The following is a 23,014-nucleotide window of genomic DNA, read 5'->3' on the forward strand; positions in this document are numbered from 1 at the left end:
TGGAAAATGCGAATAAAAAAAACAAGCAGTAATTTACAAATTTCTCTTAACTTTTATTTCATTGCAGACAGTATGAACACAAGGTAATTCGTGTTTTTTTTGGTCAACATCATTTGATTTGTAAATAAACATCCATTCTTGCCATTCAGGCTTGCAACACATTCCAAAAAAGTTGGGATGGGGGCAATTCAGGGGTAGTAATGAGCTATAATAACTAAATAATGATGTTATTTGAAACTGGTGATGTTAACAGGTGATTGCAATCATGATTCAGTACAAAAGCAGCATCGAGGAAAGGCCTACTCCTTTAGGATCAAAGATGGGCAGAGGATCGCCAGTTTGCCACCAAGTGCGGGCAAAAATCTTTGAAATGATGAAGAAAAACGTTTCTCAAAGACAGATAGGAAGAGATTTGGCCATTTCTCTCTCTACAGTGCATAACATAGTGAAAAGAATCAGGGAATCTGGAGAAATTACCATGCGCAAAGGCCAAGGGCGTAAGCCTAAACTGAATGGCCGTGATCTCCGAACCCTTAGACGGCACTGCATTAAAAACTGTCATTCATCAATAAATGATATAACCACGTGGGCTCAGGACTACTTCAGGAAGTCACTCTCAAGCACTACAGTACGTAGTTACATTAGGAAATGCCAGCTAAAACTGTACTGTGCCAAAAGGAAGCCCTACATAGTGACCAGAAGTGCCGTCGACTTCTCTGGGCTCGGAGGCATCTGGGATGGTCCATTGTGCAGTGGAAATGTGTATGGTGGTCAGACGAATTGGTTTTTCACATCTTTTTTGGAAGAAATGGACACCGTGTGCTGCGGAACAAAGAGGAAAAGGACCATCCAGACTGTTACCAGATACAAGTCCAAAAGCCAGGGTCTGTCATGGTATGGGGTTTTGTCAGTGCCTTCGGCAAAGGTAACTTGCACTTCTGCAATGGCACCATCAATGCTGAAAAGTATATCTCAGTTTTGGAGGAACAAATGCTGCCTTCAAGACGACGTCTTTTCCAGGGACGCCCATGCTTATTTCAGCAAGACAATGCCAAACCACATACTGCACACATAAAGGCATGGCTGCGTAAGAAGAGGGCGCGGATGCTTGACTGGCCTGCCTGCAGCCCTGATTTGTCTCCTATAGAGAACGTTTGGCGCATTTTGAAATGAAAAATGCATCAAAGACGACCCCGTACTGTTGCGCACCTAAAACGTTTACAGGAAAAATGGGACAAACACCTGCAACACTTAGTCACTTGATTTCTTCAATGCCTAAATGTCTTTTAAGTGTTGTTAAAAGACAGGGTAATTGTACAAAGTGGTAAATGCTGTACTGCCCCAACTTTTTTTGAAATGTGTTGCAAGTCTGAATGGCAAGAATGGATATTTATTTAAATCAAATGATATTGACAAAAAAAACATGAATTATTTTGTGTTCATACTGTCTGCAATGAAATAAAATTTGAAGAGAATTTATAACTTCCTTTTTTCATTCACATTTTCCACACTGTCCCAACTTTTTCTGATTTGGGGTTGTAGGTTCTCTCTTCAGCTCACCTCACAATTTCTTCAATAGAGTTTAGGCCTGCGGACTGAGATGGCCAAGGCAGAAGCTCGAGTTCATGTTCCTTTAATCATTTTTATGCTGATTTGGACCTAAGTTTTGGGTCAATGTCCTGATGGAAGAACTAACAATAACCCTGTTTTAGATTTTCTGGGCAGCGGCAAACAAATTTAAATTTTAAATCTCCTGATATTTCAGGGATTCCGTTGTATCATGTACCCTTTATCAAGGTACCCAAGGCCTTTGGTCTATTGTTTGATCATTGAACATGGTTCTAATGAAAGTTCCAGTAGCGTTCAGCAAACTTGACTTGGTGATCCCAAGATGTTACTTTTTTCTCCATTTCTTCAACAGTGATACTTGTTTTTACCACTCTTACCATCTTGTTCACTATGTGCGGAGATAAAAACTTCCAGTTGATTTGAACTTATTAATTATTGTCCTAATTGTACAGGGTGAGGCAGAAAGGATGGATGTCTTTGAAATGGCTAGAACTCACTACTAGGTGGAGTGACAAATGTGCGGTAGGTGGTGTTAGGTTTACGAAGTCTTAGCATTTTTTTTATTTTCTTTTTAGCTGAAGCCATGGAACCGTGGATGATAGAACACCGTGTTTTTGCGTACGACTGTTTTGTCAAGAACAACCAATCTATTACCGCAGCTCAGCGTGAGTTTCGTTGCCATTTCAATATCCACAGAAATAAAGCTGTTCCCGCTCATAAAACTATCCTACATTGGGTAAAAGCAGTTCATACACAAGGTACACTAATGAACAAAAGACCGCCAGGGGATACACAAACGGCACGTACCCTGAAAATGTGGAAAGCATACGACTAGCCTAGCTGCGCAGTCCAAGTCGATCTGCTCGGGAGCATTCTTCTGAACTTGGCCTCAGTAATCGTTCCGTAAGGTCTATTTTGCATTTAGACCTGCATTTCCATCACTACAAATTGTCAAATGCTATTTCAATATGAACTCAAATGTTTCAATAAATTTCTTTGTAAGACAAAATGAACAATTTTGTGATTTTGTAAAAAACGTCCGTCCTTTCTGCCTCACCCTGTACATATGGACATTATCAGGTGAGTAGCTATTTTTATAGCCATTCCCTGACTTAAAGGTCAAAACAGTTTCCTTCATTTGAATCATGTGTTCTCTCATCTTTCCCATGCTTATGAATGAATAAGAGAATTTAGCCTCTGTGCCACCTCATAATTATACCCCAGTGAAATAAGTAGTCATGGATTACCGTTAGAAAGTTCCTACAAACACTGATCAACTTGAAAGGCATGTACAGATGGAAAAAATGCTTTAGTTTCACATTGTTAATAGGAATATCTAGGGGTTCCAATAATTGTGGTACATTTGGTTTTGTTATAAATAAATTTAATGAATTTTTTTTTTTACACAAATATACTTCAATTAAACGTAGGATTTCACATATTTTCTGTGTCCTGTTGGCCTCAATGGGCTGTGAACTCCTGCATGCATTAGGATGTTTTTCGACTAAGTGTGAAGAGGCAGGGATGAGGATCAGCACCTCTAAATCTGAGGCCATGGTCGTCAGTAGGAAAAAGGTCATCAATCAGAATGGACTGCTTCAAGTGGAGGAATTTATGTACCTTGGGGTCTTGTTCATGAGTGAGAGGAAAGGGATGGTGAGATCAACACCTTGGGATCCCAGAGTATGAGTTCACATCTATGGCTGAGGGAAAAGGACATATGGGCTTCAATGAGACTTGCCCTAGCAACCCATTTTCAGATAAACAGTGGAAAATGAATGAACTAATGAAAATAAAAACAAGAAAAATCATGTCTTAACATTTTCCACCTTTATTTCAAAACTGCAAATTATACATTAAGGGAAAAACAAATTAAAAACCTGCCTGCATAATTGTGCACACCCTATTATAATTAAGCATTTGGATGTGTGTAACATCAACTTAACACATTCAATCTCATGTTAAATAATAGTTAACATGGCACAACAGTGAGGCTACCAAGAATAGGACATCCCTCCAAAATTGACGAGAAAACAAAAGAAAACTGCTTAAGGCCTATGGCAAAGGAGCTAAGACTTTCTGGCAAGTAATGGTCGCTCCCCACATATGACACCAATCTGCAGTATTCTTCATATGTGCAGGCTATGTGGTAGCGTAGCAAGACAAAGACTTCTAATCACAAAGGAAAACACCCAAGCCCTGAAAAGATTTTGTAAAAAGATCCATCCAGATTTCCAGAACCACATGGAAAGGCTGAAATTTTTTGGCCATAATTCCAAACGGTATCTTTGACACAAAAACACAGCACATCACCAGAAGAAAGCCACACTCACAATGACGCATTGGCGATGGAATCATGAATAGCTCCAAATACCAGTCAACTTTGGTAAAAATCCTTCTGGAGTATGTTAGAAAGCTGAAGGGTAATTTCAAATTTAGGCGCTATAGCATCCCAAAGCACGCATCCAGATCAAAAAAGTAATGGTTTCACCAAAAGAAAGTCAACATTCTGCAATGGCCCAGCCAGAGCTTAGACCCAAAAACTGCAAATCTGTACCGTGACCAAAAAATGGCTGTCCGCAGGACATGCCTTTCAATATGATGGATCTAAACAATTTTTACAAGGAAGAGTGGAAAAATATTGGTAAGTCAGGATATGCCAAGTTGATATGACTCTTACTCTGATAAACTAGGTGCTGTGATAAAAGGTGTTTTAACAAAGCATTAGTTTAGGGGTAATGTAATTTAGAGTTGCAGAATATGAGGTCTATTAGGAGGAAGAAATCAACCCTGAAGAGTTAGCCAGTCTATTCTAAATGGCCACATAAACTTAAAATCAGAGTTACGAACTAAAATGCACATCTTTGGAGATGGATAACCTAGAAAAGCGATATAAACACAGAAAGACCCTACAAACTCCATTACATTGATCATTTAAAAGATATGATAGCTCTCTGCATATGCCATTCAGGAACAATAGAGCAGTCCATTAACTTTGTTAAATGTTTCCTACACAACCCCCCAAGACGCTTTTCGATTTTATTGTTGGTTTCCAAGTGTGCCAGATTGAGCAATTTGGGTTGGCTGAAAGCACCATAGAGAGAGAGAGAGAGAGAGAGAGAGAGAGAGAGAGAGAGATATAGAGATATATATATATATATATATATATATACACACTGTGTGCAAAATTATTAGGCAAGTTGTATTTTTGAGGATTAATTTTAATATTGAACAAACACAGTGCTATCAGTCAATCCAAAATGTTAATAAACCTGAAACCTGAATGTTTCACAACGGAAATGTGAGTGTGAACATCATCAGGGGAATACATATGTGCGCACAATTATTAGGCAACTATTAGTGTGCAGATTTATTATGCAACTAAAGGAAAAATGAAAATTTTCCCATCTCACTTGTTTATTTTCATCTGTTATAGTGAGAATAATAAACAAACACCTCAAAATTTACAAATAAACATCTGACATTTCAAAAAAAATAAATCAATCAATCAATGACCAATATAGCCACCCTTCTTTCCAATAACAGTCATAAGCCTTTCCATTCATGGAGTCTGTCAGTTTCTTGATCTGTTGACGATCAGCTTTTTGTGTGTTTGGGAGTTGATTTTGAGTTCATCTTCAATGCAAAAAGGTCCAACTAGCTCATCTTTAAAAATACCAGCTCATACCAGTACCCCACCTCCACGTTGGAGTGGAGCTCTGTGCCCATTACTGATCCACAGGTCCATCCATCTGGTCCATCAAGAGTCACTCTCATCTCATCGGTCCATAAAACCTTTGAAAAAATCTGTCTTCAGATATTTCTTGGCCCAGTTTTGACGTTTCAACTTATGTTTCTTGTTCAGTGGTGGTTGGGTTTCAGCCCTCCTTACCTTGGCCATGTCTTTGAGCACTGAACACCTTGTACTTCTGGGCACTCCAGCTAGGTTGCAGCTCTGGAATATGAAAGTACTGGAGGATAATGGGTTCCTGGTAGCTTCACGTTTGATTCTTCTCAAATCTTTGGCAGCTAATTTGCGTCTTTTGTTCTCAACACGTTTCTTGCGACCCTGTTGACTATTTGCAACAACATGTTTGATGGTTCTGTGATCACACACCAATATCTTAGCAATTCCAAAAGTGCTGCATCCCTCTGAAAGACTTTTTACAATTTTTGACTTTTCAGAGTCAGTTAAATCTCTTTTGGCCCGTTTGCCTGAGGAAAACTAGCTGCCTAATAATTCTGCACACCTTGATATAGGGTGTTGATCTCCTTAGGCCACACCCTCCCTCATTACACAAATACACATCACCTGACGTGCTTAAATCCAATAAGCATTCAAGTTAATACAGCTTGGAGTTGGAATATACGCATTAAAAATGATGATATGATCAAAATACTCACTTGCCTAATAATTGTGCACACAGGATAGATAGCTAGATAGCTAGATAGATAGTATGCCATTGCTGATCCCTTCGGTGAAGGGGTGGATTACAAAGTGAACAAGTGAAACACTTTTTTTCCCCCCCTCATGTTCTCACGACCCAGCAATGCGAGTGCTGTCACAAAATTACATTCTATTGGGGGTACCTTACGTAAAACCTCAAGCAGTGCAGGTACTCTGTTCAGTAAGAAACAATGCTGTTACTGTAAGTTGAAACAAAGATCAGTACTCAAAAAACTAACACAGTGAGAAAGTGCAGCAGACAGTGTCTGGATATGGTAATTGAAACAATGATGCTTGAAGTGTAAAACTGCATAGCACAACGCTTAAAAGAACTATAAGCAGTACTTACAGATCAAACATGGTATTGAACCCTTCAGCAAATTTGTCACTCTCAAAGTCAAAACTGTGATAAGAATCTGAATCAAGCTTTGTGCATAATGGTGTGTAAAGATAAGCTATCGCATGCTCAAGTATTTCCTGCCTTTTACGCAGAGCTGTGACATGCGGTATTAATCACCAATTGTAGACAAATATACATCATTGGAATGCTCCGAGCATTAGGTATCCATTAATAATGAGCCTTTTACTGTACATGGCTTGAAGTAGGGTGGGGGGATCTTTGATTCTTTGATGAAAGCAGACTCACACAGCTCTGATGTATATGCCAAGGTGAGGAGCAAATCAAATATTTTAACTAATGAAATAATGAAAGAGATCAAACAACCCGAAATGTATTTTTACTGGAAAGAAGACACTCTTGAATATGGACAAAAAATACCTTAACTGCTTTTGGTTGACTCGTGAATATATTGCAACATATGCAAAAAACTTTGAAATATGTCTTAAGCAGTTAAACACACTCTTGTCTTTTTTAATTTCCTTCAAAGCAGAAATTGGGGATCACCGGAAAACAATGTGAATTAAAAAATTTTAAGTGACCCACTCTTATTTATATGACAAAATCATTTTCTGGGAATAATTTAAAGAAATTTTCTGGTAACAATCATAACTCACAAACCATACAAATAGGCACCATTATTTCTTAGAACATTACAATTGTAATACCATGCAAGTCCAGACAAGTAGTGAAAAACAGTAAAAGAACTGAATACAAGACTGGCTGGAGCTCACAAGGATTTAAGCTGACCAACACAAATGCTCAAATTATTATTTAAGGATACCTACCCCAAACCCCTGCAGGAGTTCCCATGGGCTTGTTGTGAGAGATCTGATTTCCAGCTTCAGGATTTAGAGAAGGCTAAAAAAAGAAGAAAAGAATATTTAAAATTAAGAGAGAAAAACCTACCATAATGCATGTAGAAGATTTTAAACCAAAATGTGCTTCTAAAAGGAAGAGTTACAGGGTAGTCAAAGCAATTAGTATTACATATGCACATATACACAAATAATAGAGGAAAAAAAAAATTATATATATATATATATATATATATATATATATATATATATATATATATATATATACACATATATATACATATACACACACACACTCGCTGGTTTGCTTACTTAGCTGGGTGTAAATCGGAGTATTACATGCTTATACATATAAATATACACATTATATATACATATACACATAAATACATACACACACACTTATTTATACACAAACACACACAAACCTAGCTATCACTGGAAACAGGAAAAGCCTAAACTACAGCTGGCTGTTCTTGAACAACAAATAGTAATGGGCTTGTCCGGAAAGAACATTATATAAAAAAAAAAAAAAAAAACTCATTCACAACAGTTAAACTAAAAAAAAAATAAAAATCACCAATTCAAGTAGACGTTAAATTACCCCTTTTGTGCCTCAGGATGTCTAAATATGGTAATTTGAGGCCATCCACAATTAATGTGATAATTCATAGCCAGGTAAGGTACAACAACAAGAATTATGCAAAAATTGTCATTTTCTAGTATGTCTAGTTTGAGAAAATCAGAATTGCACACTGATCTTTAAATTTGTGATAGAGCTAATTTCCATGTGTTTTTAGTTTGCCTGCTAGATCGTGAAGCCCTCATTGTTGAAATAAATAGCCTCTCTCCAGTGTTAACATGTTACATACATATTAAATACAATGCCATACACTGGTCTTTTGAGCAGTGTTCTTGATTTTCACTCTATTTGTATTTTAGCAAAGTATTAGACATTAAGCAGCAACTTCACCCACACTCCAAAACCAACTACAATTAACATGCTTCTTAATTGAAGACTCCAATTCTGCTTCAGATTATTAAATGATCTGCTGTGAAGCTTAAATATTCCCATCATGTGTCTATTTAAATGAACAACAAACCCTATTAGGCATTGCAATGCATATAACCAACAAGTAGCTTAAGAAATTTCAACAAGTTAAATTGAACAATGGTTAATTGTTAACATCCCTATTCTAAGCAAAACAATATACTCAGCTGTGACTCTTATCGCTACAGGCGTCTAAAAGTGACCTTTCCCCATGTTTTCCATAGAAAACAACCTGAAATAGACAGGAGGGCGATTGAAGAAATTGTCAGCCTGGTAGTACATATTTGCTCTCATATTTCATAAAACCACTGCAGTTTGCTGTTGATGGATCTTAATTCTCAAAAATGTGTTCATTCTTTTCCTTAAAGCTGATGTCATATTACATGATTCTAGTTGTAGGAGATGTCAAACAACATTGCTCAAAAACATTAAGGTAACACTTAATCATCCCAGTCTCTCACCAAGTCAATTAAGTTTCAGGGATATCAATCTGTCCAGTTAGGATAAGTGATTGTGAATAACTTTATCTGCTTTGTTGCAAGTTTAAGTGACAATAGGTGCATCTGAGATGCAACAGCAAGACAACCCACAAAATGGGAATGGTTTGCAGGTGGACACCACAGACTATTGTTCTTTTCACCACCCTTCCCGACTAATAACTAGTGTCCTTGTCATTATAGCACAAGGTGGTATCTGCAGCAGATTCATGTTGCACAGGTAGTCCAGCTCCTCCAGATATGTGCTTTCACAAGGAGGTTTGCTGTCTCCCAGTCTCAAGAGTATGGACGAGATACCAGGAGACGAGCAGTTACACAAGGACAGCTGGAAAGAGCCTGTAGATGGACATTAACTCTGCAGTGCGGCGGGTATCTGCACATTTGTTAGAAGAGGAACAGGAGCAGCACTACCAGAGCCCTACAAAAAGACCTCCAGCTGGTGAGTGCTGTGCATGTTTCCAACTAAACCGTCAAAAACAGTCTACATGAGGGCCTGACGTCCTCCAGTAGAACCTGTGCTCACAGTGCAGCTCGACTGGTGTTCGCCAGAGAATACCACAATTTGCAGCTCCACCATTGCCTCCCCATTCTCTTCACAGATGAGCAGGTTCACACATGACAGACATTATAGTAACTACAGACACTATGGTGACTTTATGCAGCCTGCAACATCAACCAGCATGACCAGTTTGGCGGTAGTTCAGCGATGGTGTGGGGAGGCATAACTCGGAGGGTCACATAGCCCTCCATATGCTAGTTAATGGTAACTTGACAACTGTCAGATACTGAGATCTTTGGAGTCATTGTCAGATCTTGTGCTGGTTCAGTGGGTTCCTCCTGGTGCAGGACAATGCCTGGCCTCAAGTGGCCAGAGTGTGTAGGCAGTCCCTAGATGATGAAGGCATTGATGCCACTGACTGTCCCACACATTCCACAGAGCTGAACTCAAACTAAAAACCTCTGAGACATTATGTATCGGTGCATCCGAGGCCGCCAAGTAGTGCTACAGACTGTCCAGAAGATCACCGATGCCCTGATCTACATCTGGGAGGAAGTCCCCTAGGACACCATCCGCTCTTTCATCGGGAGCATGCCTAGACGTTGTAGGGAGTACATGTAGGCACGTGGGGGGCCATATACACTACTGAGTCAAATTAGGAGTTGCCATGAAAGTTGGATAAGCCTGTGATTTTTGATTTTCAGTGTGTTGAATCCAGCCCTCAAAGGGTTAGTGATTTTCATTTCCATAGACCGTTACATAATTTTCTTCTCAACAAATTATACAGTATTACAGTAAAGATTTTTCACTTGAATATTCTGCTCATCAAGATCCAATGCAATTTTAAGTGCTCCGTTAATTTTTTTAAGCAGTGTAGATGACAGATCATCTTGGCCGAGGCAAATGTCAGATTAGGGGGCTACATATGCAAAAAACAGATGACTGCAAATCATCCAAACCATTCCTCAATTCCAAAGCATTACAAGCTCACCCCTTTTCCTGATAGCCAACAATGTGCTGCCTTGATGGAGCCAGTGTCTGCATAAAGGTATTCCAGGTACAGCAAGTTCAACCACAAACTTCATTCTGCTTTCTTTTCTCCTCCATTTTGTCGTGTTATCAAAAACATGTAAAACCAAACAGACACTGTTTGTCTGTTTGTCACTTCCAAGACACCTGTGTTCCTTATTCCTTGTAGCTGTATTAGTATTCATATTCTCAGTATTCACACTGTACTTCTGGGTTAGCACTCATTGACTGTCAGCTCCTTCACACACACAATCCTGCCCCTACGACTTAAGCTTTGATCTGTGTGATTTTGCCAGGTTGAGTAACAGACTGGTTGGATTCAGTCACCGGGTACAGTATGTCAGCCTACATCACTGGTGCATGGGCATTACCGATTTTGACTCTCTGCCATTTTGTTAATGATGTCTGTGGCTTGATAATGTTGGAATTTGGGTAAATGTGACATGGCCTTAAGATGCCCGCTAGGACTGTTGGCTGCCAAACCCATTCCTTGAAAAGGTATGACAGATGTGCATTCTCATATGCATTTCTCAGTACAACTGCTGCACTGTAATTTAAGCTTACAATTATTATTTTTTTCTAAGAGTATGAGAAGAGGGTACTTTTTTCCTTACAAAGTAACCAGAATAAAACAATCATAATAAAATAATGGTTAAAATATCACAGTTGTTCAAAAACTTTACAGTTAACCAATGGGTATCCAACAGTATGTCTACCATAAACCATACAATTTAAAATTTCTTAAAAAAAAAACTCTGCACCGGTATCCCTTTAATATTTGTTTAGCTTTCATCCATCAACAATCATCCATCAACATAAAGAAATTACATTTCAAATGTTGTAAGTGGAACCAGGGCATACAAAAATATAATTATGTACAAAATTTGCTTCAAATAAAGGCTTAAAGCCAAAATACGTACAAAATCTTCTTCCATAAACTTCAGCTTGTCCTCCTTGATGTCCCTTTTCTCTTCCCTGGCTTCTGGAGGTGGCTTCTCCTGGAAGACTGCAGACTTCCGAGGGTGAACATTCCCATTCCACTGTCTATGGCTGGCCAACCGTTCCCCTCCACTGCGATGGTGCTGATTCATAGGCTCTCGTGCTGTGCTATGCCAACTGGAGTTGTTCTCCTTCCAGCCCTGGCTACTGACAAGTCCAACATGGGGGCCTTTTGAGACCCCAGAATCCACAGAGTCATGCCGCAGAAGGGATGGCTGTTGCCAAACATCTACTAAAAGAAAGATAGTAGATTACTGTATAACTGCGAACCACACAAAAGTAGGAAATAGATAACTTCTTGCTTAAATACAGTAGGTTAAGCACATGTAATTTATTACTGGATCAAGAATGAATGTTACTATATCAGAGAAGCTAATAAGATACTTATTTACCTAAACAGTTACATAAATTAAGGTTTATGGCTTCTGTGTCCAATAGTGAATGAGCCAAAATGTCTTTCAAACATCCAAAGTTTTCCTTTAAGTCCTTTTTATTAATGACCGTTTCAGATTTAGATTCCCAAAGTGGTTAATTAAATTAATGTTCATTTTATATTGGGCATCAGTGGGGCAAATGAGTCTCTTTATAGACAGACATGAGGCCACCGGTGGTTTATTGCCAAAGCAAGCACAAAGTTACAATTGTACATTAAACATGCATATCATGTCAACATTACATAGACCTGGTTGTAGAGTGTAATCCCACAACATGGTAGGCAAGACAGTAAACTTTATGAGGGACAGACATGTATGTTTGCACCAGAAAAAGCAACCCCTCTTGGTAGGTTGGTAGTTTAAGATGCCATTTTAAAAACATGAAAGCATACAAGTAGAGTGATAAGCAAAGATGCTGCTAAAAAACACTATGTTGAAGTTTTAAGAGATTCACAGCATACATGTTGAATTATTAAATGTAGTACTCTCTCTATATATAATCTTCATTTGGATCTTGATCTTTGTTTGTCCGCGAATGAATTAGAAGAAGCAGCACTAGATGGCAGTAGAGAGACAGCTAAAACATAGGCATTGCATTAAGAATCTCCTCCAGGCTTATACTACTGAAGACTGTAGTACTCCAGTCACACCTCAAAACAGAGACATTCAAACTAAACAAATTGTTATGCTTTAAATTAACTAAAGAGATCTTCATTTAGATCTTGAGCTTTGTTTGTCCGCGAATTCCACACATGCGTAGACCACCTTCCAGTTTAGTACGTTGTTGTTACTCATGGATGTTAACAATGTGCCAGACTAACGAAAGGGGTGGTGGACAGTGTTACGCTGGTTAGCTCCTGAGGCCTGGTTAGAGAATGAGATTGCCGAAGATAAAAGGTACATGCCTACATAACATATGAATGAAAAAAAGACAATGGGTAAAATGAATGACAACGTAACAGCACGTTCCGGAAATTATTACTGTTACGTTGTAGCCGGCGAGTACTGCGCGTCTCAACAGTTGTACCGTGGCTTGCTCACATGTCAGTGAAGTGATCCCTATTTATGCTTTAAAGAGCCTGGATACCTATGTGTCCCCCTTTTATAACCATTGATCCGTGTATATTGCCTTACTCTTTGGATTGCCACAAAGCAACCTGCGTGATTGGAGAAAGGTTGAGAAGAGATCGTGAGAGGAAACGACAGCATCGTGAAAATGAGACGGACTGTGAATGGACAGAAGCAGAAATGCTTCTACACCGCCACATAATTACTATTCGGACAGTGATTCCGAGTAGGCCGTTCCTATCGAATCAATGTCCAAGGGTTTTCTTTTGTAATTTTGTTTCCCTTATAAAAAATCATAATGCTGTGTGATGAAGGGCCCAGTTCACGATTGGCAGCCGCGTTTAAACAGGGAGTCCTTCACAGAGAACTTTAACACGTGCAACGTAGTTGGGCGCACATGGCTAGTTTTCCATAATAGCAATACACAAACAGAAATGATGCTGTCATAACTGAGAAAGTTATGACATTCATGTCTGTTAGGTTGGAGTTGTCAGCCTAACCAATGACCTCAAAAACTGACACTTGTGACGATGCTAGATATTTAACCAGCTTCTATCTCTTCCCCTGTGATCATGTAACAACTAGAATACAATCTATTTATTTCCCCTGTGTTCATGAAACAATCAGAATACAATCTATTTATTCCCATCATAATTTTAGTCTCTTACTAGAGGGCTTCGCCCCCTGCTCGCTTCGCTCGCCAAACCCCATGTTTGGTTTTCTGGATATACACTTGTAAGTTTTTTTTTTCTTTGAATTGTTGCTATTTCATTAGTTTCACTTTTTTTTCAGAACTTCTGAAACACAGTATTTGGAATCTGTTGAGTCCCAATATGCTGAATCTTTTAAATGAGGTAAGTGAGACATGTGTTTAATGACTTTGTACCATAATTCAGGATAAGTTTCTCTGTTTGGAATTTCAGCACAGACAAAACGATCTACATCATCAGCAATTAATAATACATTTTTTTTTTTTGCAAAGTAACCAATAAATAAATGTGAGGTAAACCCCGTTTTTGAAATTCTCTGACTTAAACTTCAAAGCCTTACAATATTTACATACTTCTGACATATCACCCATGTCCATATATTCTATCTCTATTTTGAGTATTAATTTCTCTATTTTTGCACTAATGCGATGTTTACTTTGTTTGCTTTGACACTGTCATTTTTATCTGCTTTCATATTCTGTCTTGCTCTGCATGTGATTCGCGCCTACATATTTTTTTTTTTTTTTGAGTATTTTGATTTCCAGTTTACATTATCTCTAACCTGCTCTGTATGCATTTGGCCCCCTTGTTTTTTTAACCTCTTTATGATGTTTTACTTGGTTTTCTACTCTATTTTTTATTTCTGACCTCGCTTTGTCCTGCTTTTTTTTCCCCCAATGACACCTGGTCCGTGGTGATTATTTTCCCCTTTTTTGAGTACAGTGATCCCTCACTATATCGCGCTTTGACTTTTGCAGCTTCACTCCATCGCGGATTTTAAATGTAAGCATATCTAAATATGCTTATGAGAAGATGGCGTCATTATAACTTAACATCCTAGTACCTTTTTAACCAAATGTAAACACCAATAGTTGCAAGCAAGTGGCAAATCTATTTTGACTCCCAAGTCTATCATGAGATGTACACTTTCAAGTTATGGACAGCTCAACTAGGTATTAATTTTGGAATAATTTACACATGGGATACAAGTAAAACTTTACATTTATCCTTATGTAATTATTTAGCTGATGGGTGGGGCATCTGCCAATCTACGTAATTTGGTGTCGTCCACTGGCTTCATCAGCCTGTTAAAATTAAACATTGGAATTAATACCATAACTTGGTCATTTTTGTACACAAACCTATTTTAAACTCAACACACTGTACTACTAGCCCTTCCTTGTTGAAACAGAAAAGTGGTTAGTGCCTACAAATATATTAATTGAATGTCAAACTGCTTATATAACCCAAATAATAATAAACAATTAAATAAAAAGGAAAACTACAGCAAACCTGTACATTAACAAAATTTAGAGAAAATTCCAGAATTTTAGGTGGTTTATTGACTTCCAGTCATTCAAATGTGTAATGTGGCTGCTGAAATGAAACTGAATGATGCTAGATGCATTTTATATTTTTTTTTAAAAAATCCCATGAATGTAAGTGGGGAAGAACCTAGTTGTGTCACTGAGCTAAATTTAGGAGATGTGGTTAATTTCTTCACTAGACTATGAACAGACTTTTACTTCCATCAATTGTTCCAAAATCAAAGGGCACTGCTTTAGTGGCAACCTAATAGGTCTGTTCATTTCAGCCTTTGTTTAAATTTATTATTTGCTGCAAATAATTTTAATGTTTATTTTAAACAGGGACAAAGAATATTTATCAGTAATATGCCGTGTTTGATCACTATACTATTTCTGAAGTGTTTTTAATGTAATGTATGTAATGTTCTTTCTGTAAAGACAACACAAATTAACATTTTTGTGAATATTGAGTGTCCCATCAATCACAAGGATGTGTAGGATTGCATATGCCAAGATGGCGGCGTTGGGTCTTTGTGGATTTTCTTTACAAACTAAACAGACAAGCAAACATTTTAAAAATTTTAAATCGTGCTCATTGTGGATTCTTGCGTTTTTATGCCTTGTGTTATACCACAGCTTTGGTAATGTTGCAGAATTATTCACACATATAGGAATTACCACCACTCATAAAAATCCACAAAATAATGCCTACATCAAAATTTGATTTCAGAAAATTTGAGCTTCTTACTCACTTGCCTGTTCAGCTTGCTACCATATTGAGAAATCTCATGTTATGATCACATAACACGTGCTAATTGGCAATTTAACAGGTATGTTAATGTAAATGAGACCTGTCATTTTCCCTTGTGAAAGTGAATGGGGTTATATAACATCAAAAGCCCAACTACTCATGGGATTGTGACTTAGTGTGAAAAGCTGTGCAGATATCCCACTGCTCCTTTAATTTTAGTATAGTAACATGATATAAACAGGGATTCAATGACTGCAGCAACTCTGAACAGTATAACAAATAATACTTTCATGTACCTGTATAATATGGTCACCACCATGGGGAAAAAAAAAAATCTAATGGATTAAAATATGCAATTTTAACATAACCTGATGAGCCTTTGTTCCTTTTAATTTAAATCAAAGTTCTTCATTTACCATTATTCTTGTGAATTGTTCTTTGAAAGCCTGTATTGTATTTTAAAAGGCCAGTTCACTGCATTCAGTGCCATCAATTAAACAAATTGTCTGGTTACAATTAAACATATTGCACTCTTTGACCATATAAAACATTATCACAGTAGCTTTACAACTTTGAAGATTTTGAGTCACTGTATTAATGTTTTGTAATAAAGCTATTAAAGAAAGAAATGAAAAATACCAGCTACACAGCATTGTCTATAAACATTTCTATATGCTGCTAGGTGTGTTAGTTAGGTCAGAACTGTTAAGATAATGGAACAACAAACTAGTTTATTATATCTGTAAACATAAAGCACATTAATGATGATTTAAGAATATTGTATTGATCATATCATCTGCTGCAAAAGCAGTTCGTGAAACATTCATGATGAACAAGGATGTGTATAATTAAAATCATACTTCAAAAAGCCTACCATGCAAAAGCTTTGCAAACAATAATTAATAAGGTCACAGCTCAGTGACATATTACTGCATAGCCAATAAATGCCTCATTACTCTTTTCAAGGAGCAACTATAACCATGCTGTTCAAGTGCAAAACTACACAATGGCTCAAAAACTATATTTTGTTGAGCTTATCAACGGTGCTGTGGAAACAATGGAGAATGCAAAAACAGTGCATCAGCGGTTTTAATTCCAACTTCTGAAACAAACGGCGATCCAGTGTGTCCAACTTAAAATACCACTGGAAGAGGTTGAAACTTGAGACTTGCAATGCTGTGACACAGCAAAGTGCCATTCACTTTGCAGACGTGCCTGTATAACCTCCAACACCACTTTATTCAGCAGATGTTGAGGGTTCTATTGACAGTGACAGCACTGGAATACACACACAAGGTAGGACTATTCATTCCTTCAAAAACAAGTTTAGGTACTTAGGAGAAAAAAGAGGTTTAAATATTTATGTCTTGGTTTCTAAAATTTCTCCACCCTTTGTTCTAGGTGTAAACCACTTTAAATATCTGGAACTGTACAGGTATATATATTTTTTTTATTTGTGTGGGCTCACACTAACACATACAGTGGAGGAAATAATTATTTGACCCCTCACTGATTTTGTAAGTTTGTCCAATGACAAAGAAATGAAAAGTCTCAGAACAGTATCATTTCAATGGTAGGTTTATTTCAACAGTGGCAGATTGCACATCAAAAGGAAAATCGAAAAAATAACTTTAAATAAAAGATAGAAATTGATTTGCATTTCATTGAGGGAAATAAGTTTTGAACCCCTACCAACCATTAAGAGTTCTGGCTCCCACAGAGTGGTTAGACACTTCTACTCAATTAGTCACCCTCATTAAGGACACCTGTCTTAACTAGTCACCTGTATAAAAGACACCTGTCCACAGAATCAATCAATCAAGCAGACTCCACACTCTACAACATGGGAAAGACCAAAGAGCTGTCCAAGGATGTCAGAGACAAAATTGTACACCTGCACAAGGCTGGAATGGGCTACAAAACCATTAGCAAGAAGCTGGGAGAGAAGGTGACAACTGTTGGTGCGATTGTTCGAAAATGGAAGGAGCACAAAATGACCATCAATCGACCTCGCTCTGGGGCTCCACGCAAGATCTCACCTCGTGGGGTGTCAATGGTTCTGAGAAAGGTGAAAAAGAATCCTAGAACTACACAGGAGGAGTTAGTTAATGACCTCAAATTAGCAGGGACCACAGTCACCAAGAAAACCATTGGAAACACATTACACGCAATGGATTAAAATCCTGCAGGGCTCAAGGTCCCCTGCTCAAGACGACACATGTGCAGGCCCGTCTGAAGTTTGCCAATGAACACCTGAATGATTCAGAGAGTGACTGGGAGAAGGTGCTGTGGTCTGATGAGACCAAAATAGAGCGCTTTGGCATTAACTCAACTCGCTGTGTTTGCAGGAAGAAAAATGCTGCCTATGACCCCCAAAACACCGTCCCCACCGTCAAGCATGGGGGTGGAAACATTTTGCTTTGGGGGTGTTTTTCTGCTAAGGGCACAGGACAACTTAATCGCATTAACGGAAAATGGGCGGAGCCATGTATCGTGAAATCCTGGCGACAATCTCCTTCCCTCTGCCAGGAAACTGAAAATGGGTCGTGGATGGGTGTTCCAGCACGACAATGACCCAAAACATACAGCAAAGGCAACAAAGGAGTGGCTCAAGAAGAAGCACATTAAGGTCATGGAGTGGCCTAGTCAGTCTCCGGACCTTAATCCAATAGAAAACCTATGGAGGGAGCTCAAGCTCAGAGTAGCACAGAGACAGCCTCGAAACCTTAGGGATTTAGAGATGATCTGCAAGAGGAGTGGACCAACATTCCTCCTAAAATGTGCAAAACTTGGTCATCAATTACAAGAAACGTTTGACCTCTGTGCTTGCAAACAAGGGTTTTTCCACTAAGTATTAAGTCTTTTTGTTAGAGGGTTCAAAAACTTATTTCCCTCAATGAAATGCAAATCAATTTCTATCTTTTATTTAAAGTTATTTTTTCGATTTTCCTTTTGATGTGCAATCTGCCACTGTTGAAATAAACCTACCATTGAAATGATACTGTTCTGAGACTTTTCATTTCTTTGTCATTGGACAAACTTACAAAATCAGTGAGGGGTCAAATAATTATTTCCTCCACTGTATGCAAGCAAAAATACATTAATACAGCATGCTATTTTAATCAGGTGCTATACTTGGGAAGTGAATATGACATGCATTACAAAAGAGCTCACGTATGTCACCATGTTTCTGTATTTCAGAAAGTGCACTTTTTTACTGTTGTGCTTTGTTTTCAGGAGGCCAGTGCTGGAGCTTCTGCATCCCTCTTTTGTTAACACAAATTGGATCTATTCTCCACATCATACAACACTGACTGATACTGCAGGTCCCATTAGCATGGACAAAACAATGTGGCTTAACTGGAGCAAAATCTGCTGATGTTTTCGTAAAATAAATGTTTAGGCAATCAGAAAAAAATTATTTTCCTTATTTCACATTCATTATTAGGTATCTTTAGTACAAATTTAGTAATAATGATTAATCTACTTGCTTGTCTTGAGCAGTGCCTTTTTAAACCTTTTCCATAGCAACAGCAAGGTCACACATGTGCATACATAACTAGCTCTTTTTTTGGAGCAGAGAAAATAAAAAGCCATGTTTAAATATTTACAAACATTTTTAATGAAGGATTTTACACAGTGACTCATGACTGGGATTTTACAAATTTCTTTGATGCTAGGCCAAATATTAGAACTTGTGTTTCTTCAAGCATTTTAAAAGGTTTCTGTACTTTGTTTTTAGACAATAATACAATTCCGATTTTACCATTGTTCCTATAAGTTGTATTTTTAAGAACCTAATCAAAACAGAGTTTAGTCTCATATGTTATTCATGGATGTCTGTCTTTCAACTGCTTTCGACGGCTTGGATCCCAAATACCTAATCAGTTTTCACCGGTTGCAAGTTTTGTTTGTTTTTATTTTATTTTTTTTTTAATGGATTGAGCTTGCTAGGTCTAAGTAGTAACAAGCAATTTTTTCTTTGATCACATCACTTTGAATGCACAGAAAAAAATCGGTTTTTGAAAAGCTGTGTTTTCTGCTCTCAAATTCATTTGAAGGCTGCAGTTTTAACTTTCATCTTTTAAGCAATTGTGGATGAGTCAAAAGCACGTCATGCTTTGCATACAGTGTAGACAACATCCAAAATATTGAAGCAAACTTTAAAAACTTCTTTAAATACACATTCAATTTAACAACTATACTACAAATTTTATCTAATGAAATTAGACATTGAAAATTTCAAACTACAGCATTCTTTGTGGCACACCTCAAACCACACTGCAACACTCTTCAATGTGTCCTGTCATGGAGTATCAAGTTCAGCAAAACATCAACATTCTTCCACTCATTTTTTTTCTTTAAAACTAGCTGGGCTAAGCACACTGTCATCAGTTCTTGCAAACAAAATTACGTACATCCACATTTTATGCAACCAAGACCAGGTTTAAATGACCCAAAATGAAACACATTTTCAGTACAGAACAACAGATTTCACTATTTTTTGTACTTATGCAAAAAATAGTGGCACAAATTTCACTGCACAACTGATGCAAAACTGTTAAGTTTGTGTTGTAAGCTATTCAAAGCATGTTGAGATGGAATGATTTACTGACAACTTCACTATAAGCTGTTGCAACGGAGATCGACTGCCTGAATTATTCACTGTGTTTAGTTTGTTGCCTTCTTAGCGTTACATTATTTTCTCAAAAAAAAAAAAAAAACCACAAGTGTTGCTTTTATTGGCTTGAAAAGTTGTATTTTTATTGAATCACATCTCTACTGTAAAGCATGCAAAATACTAAAAGTATGAAGTCAGAAGTGTAGAAAGTATAATAATGATACAAATAATGAATAATATGAACAGCACACTGAACGTGTGCAAGTGACGCAAGTGTCAATTTCTGATTCCCAGAATATCTTTGTTTCACTGTCCATTTCAATTTCACCGCCTGAAGACAGATTCACTTTGTCATCATTGCTGATGAGAGGTGTTTCTACTGACACCATTATGTGGCTAGGAGAAGATGCGTCTACACTGCTGCCCGGGTAACGTTCGGGCCCAGGGCTTACGACAAGACATGACTATACCGTTGCTGAGTTAACGCACGGCGCTAACGCTGTTGCCACTTTCACAGTCCAAGTATGCCTCAGGTCTTACACAAGACACATCTATATAGTTGCCCAAGTGACACTCAAGACTATGCTTTTAGCACTGTTTTTACAGCCTGAGTGACACTTGGGTCTAGCGCTAACGAGTTTAAAAAAACAAAAGCTATCTGTATTACAATTTGTAAGTACTTGGAAGTTTCTGGATTACTGAAAATACCTCAGTCATTTTTTTAACATTCAATTTATTTTTACTAAAATCTTAAGCAGACAAGAACATTTGCTCTTATTGCATTACTAATTACAACCTTACCTGGAAAATTCTTTTGTGGCCTGCTGTTTAAAGTAAAGCCCTCCATCTGCTATATACTTCACTAAATATTGAAATCACACTATAATAAATGGGTTTAAATATTCAAAGCAATTGTAAGCTTGATATGTTTTGCTAATTGTTATCAAAATTAATAGGTAATTACATAATAAAATGCATTCATTACATATAAAGCATGCTGTAAATAGGTCAATATAATTGTATTTTACACATAAATTATTGAATGACAGAAATACAACACAAAAGGTGCCAGGAACCATGTCTTTTTAAGGCTGAAGGTTAACAAGGAAAACAAAGTAAGTTTTGCACAGAATTGGCTCAGATAAAAAATTACCACTTGTTGAAAATTTGCCTTTGGAGACAGACGCAAAGAACAGAATACCTGTGGCATTGCTATAAGACCTAGTTTCTTTGTTACCTGTACTTTACCTGTGTTATACACATATATAGGGTAGTATGGCAAACATCCATCAACAATTTTTATTCTCAGAGGTTCAAGAATGGAATGTCAATCCTTTGAAAAGAATGAATGTTTTTCTGTAGTCTCTAAGATTTTCAAAACTTCACTCACTTCCTTAAAACCTCCTCATCCCAAATAAATGTGTGTACTACAAGGGTTGGGGAATGGGCTATGCAGAAAGCTCACCCCCCGTTTCACTTCTCAAGCATCAGTAAAGAAAAAAAAAAAAAAGAAAAAAAAAAACTCATAATATAATTACCTCCAGGAGCACGAAGGGGACCATTGTTGAAAAATCCATCTGAAGAGTTGTGGCGTCTGCGATTTACAGCTTGTCGGCCGTCACCACGGGACACATGTTCTCCATGTTTCTCCAAGCTGACTGCAGGGGACTGAAAAAATGGACAGCAAAAGATTCAACTGCAGTGGAAAGACAGTTGTCTCTCAAACTACGCTGTGATTATGAATTGAAGAATTAAAAAAGGAAAACTGAATAATTTGTAAAAGACAAGGCACTACTGCACTACTGAATAAGCAAAGAAAAGCAATTTTCCTCTGCAAATATATCCAAGTTACTATTCTAAATCAACTAGGATCAGGTAATCTTATGAGAATGTCTTTTTAAAAAAACAAATTCAGACTGACAAAGATGATAGCTCAACTGTTGATTTTCATCTTAGGTGCAGGCAGAGAGTTATACCAGGCCAGGTCTGCTTCAGCATGGCCAAATCCATCCAAACAAGATACTTCAGATTCTAAGAACACACACTAAATTTTACTACCACACAAACCGCCATGTGAGAAACATTCAAAATCGGGTCTCTATCTTACCTTGACAGGCCGAGGGGTTGAGAAGTTAAGCCAGGCAGGAACAAAGTCATGCTGCGCCATTTAGGTTCAGTGACTCCAGTCAGTGGAGTGAGGCATCAAACCTCATGGCCAGAATCTGTGTAGAAAGAACACATTTAAATGCATTATCACATTAAATGCACCTGAAATCTTACAATAAAATTAATACAATCTCTTGCCAATATACAGCTACAAGTAGAAGGTGTTACAAACCAGTGGCCAATGGACTAAATTGCACAAATAAATAAATAAAAGGATTTGAGTAGTTGAAAAGATGACAAAGTCAGCATTGTCCCGGAGACTTCATAAAGATGGAAGACAGTAAAGAAATCTCAAACTTCAGCATAATGTTTGGAATAAAGAATTAAAATACTGCACAATTAAAAATTTTAAAAAAAAGTACCCATTCACAGAGTTCATGAGGATATTCAGTTATACGAAACATAACACAAATCACTGCCAGTAGTCTGCAGTATTGAGGAGAATATCCAGAGATGTGTAGCCAATTGGCTGGACTTTCGTTGGATCAGTAGCTCTCACAGGTTTCAATTTTCTGGGTTCAATGAAGACTACAGTTTTATTTCTCTTGATTGACTGCTAGCTGTGCTTATCTCAATTTATTTTATAACACCATTTAATAGCTTTGCATACAAATTTTTTATATTTTTTAAATTATTTATTTTACTAGTAAA

At 37.5% G+C, this 23,014-nt stretch overlaps 1 protein-coding gene across 4 annotated transcripts in view; it reads right to left on the reverse strand.

Annotated features, from left to right (window-relative positions):
• Nucleotides 1-23,014, reverse strand: part of gpbp1l1 (GC-rich promoter binding protein 1-like 1) — a 97,838-nt gene that overhangs the window by 23,123 nt on the left and 51,701 nt on the right. For 3 of the 4 annotated variants that reach the window (XM_039736117.1, XM_039736120.1, XM_039736118.1), the window contains exons 3-6: nucleotides 22,305-22,419; nucleotides 21,736-21,865; nucleotides 11,228-11,538; nucleotides 7,202-7,274 (exon numbers count right to left, since the gene is read on the reverse strand). In XM_039736117.1, coding sequence (XP_039592051.1) covers nucleotides 7,202-7,274; nucleotides 11,228-11,538; nucleotides 21,736-21,865; nucleotides 22,305-22,364 — 574 coding nt within the window. In that variant the 5' untranslated portion in view covers nucleotides 22,365-22,419. The remainder of the gene's footprint in view (nucleotides 1-7,201; nucleotides 7,275-11,227; nucleotides 11,539-21,735; nucleotides 21,866-22,304; nucleotides 22,420-23,014) is intronic. The other variant, XM_039736119.1, reaches the window with a different exon arrangement.

Source organism: Polypterus senegalus, chromosome 14 (genome assembly GCF_016835505.1).
Source record: "Polypterus senegalus isolate Bchr_013 chromosome 14, ASM1683550v1, whole genome shotgun sequence".
NCBI lineage: Eukaryota > Metazoa > Chordata > Cladistia > Polypteriformes > Polypteridae > Polypterus > Polypterus senegalus.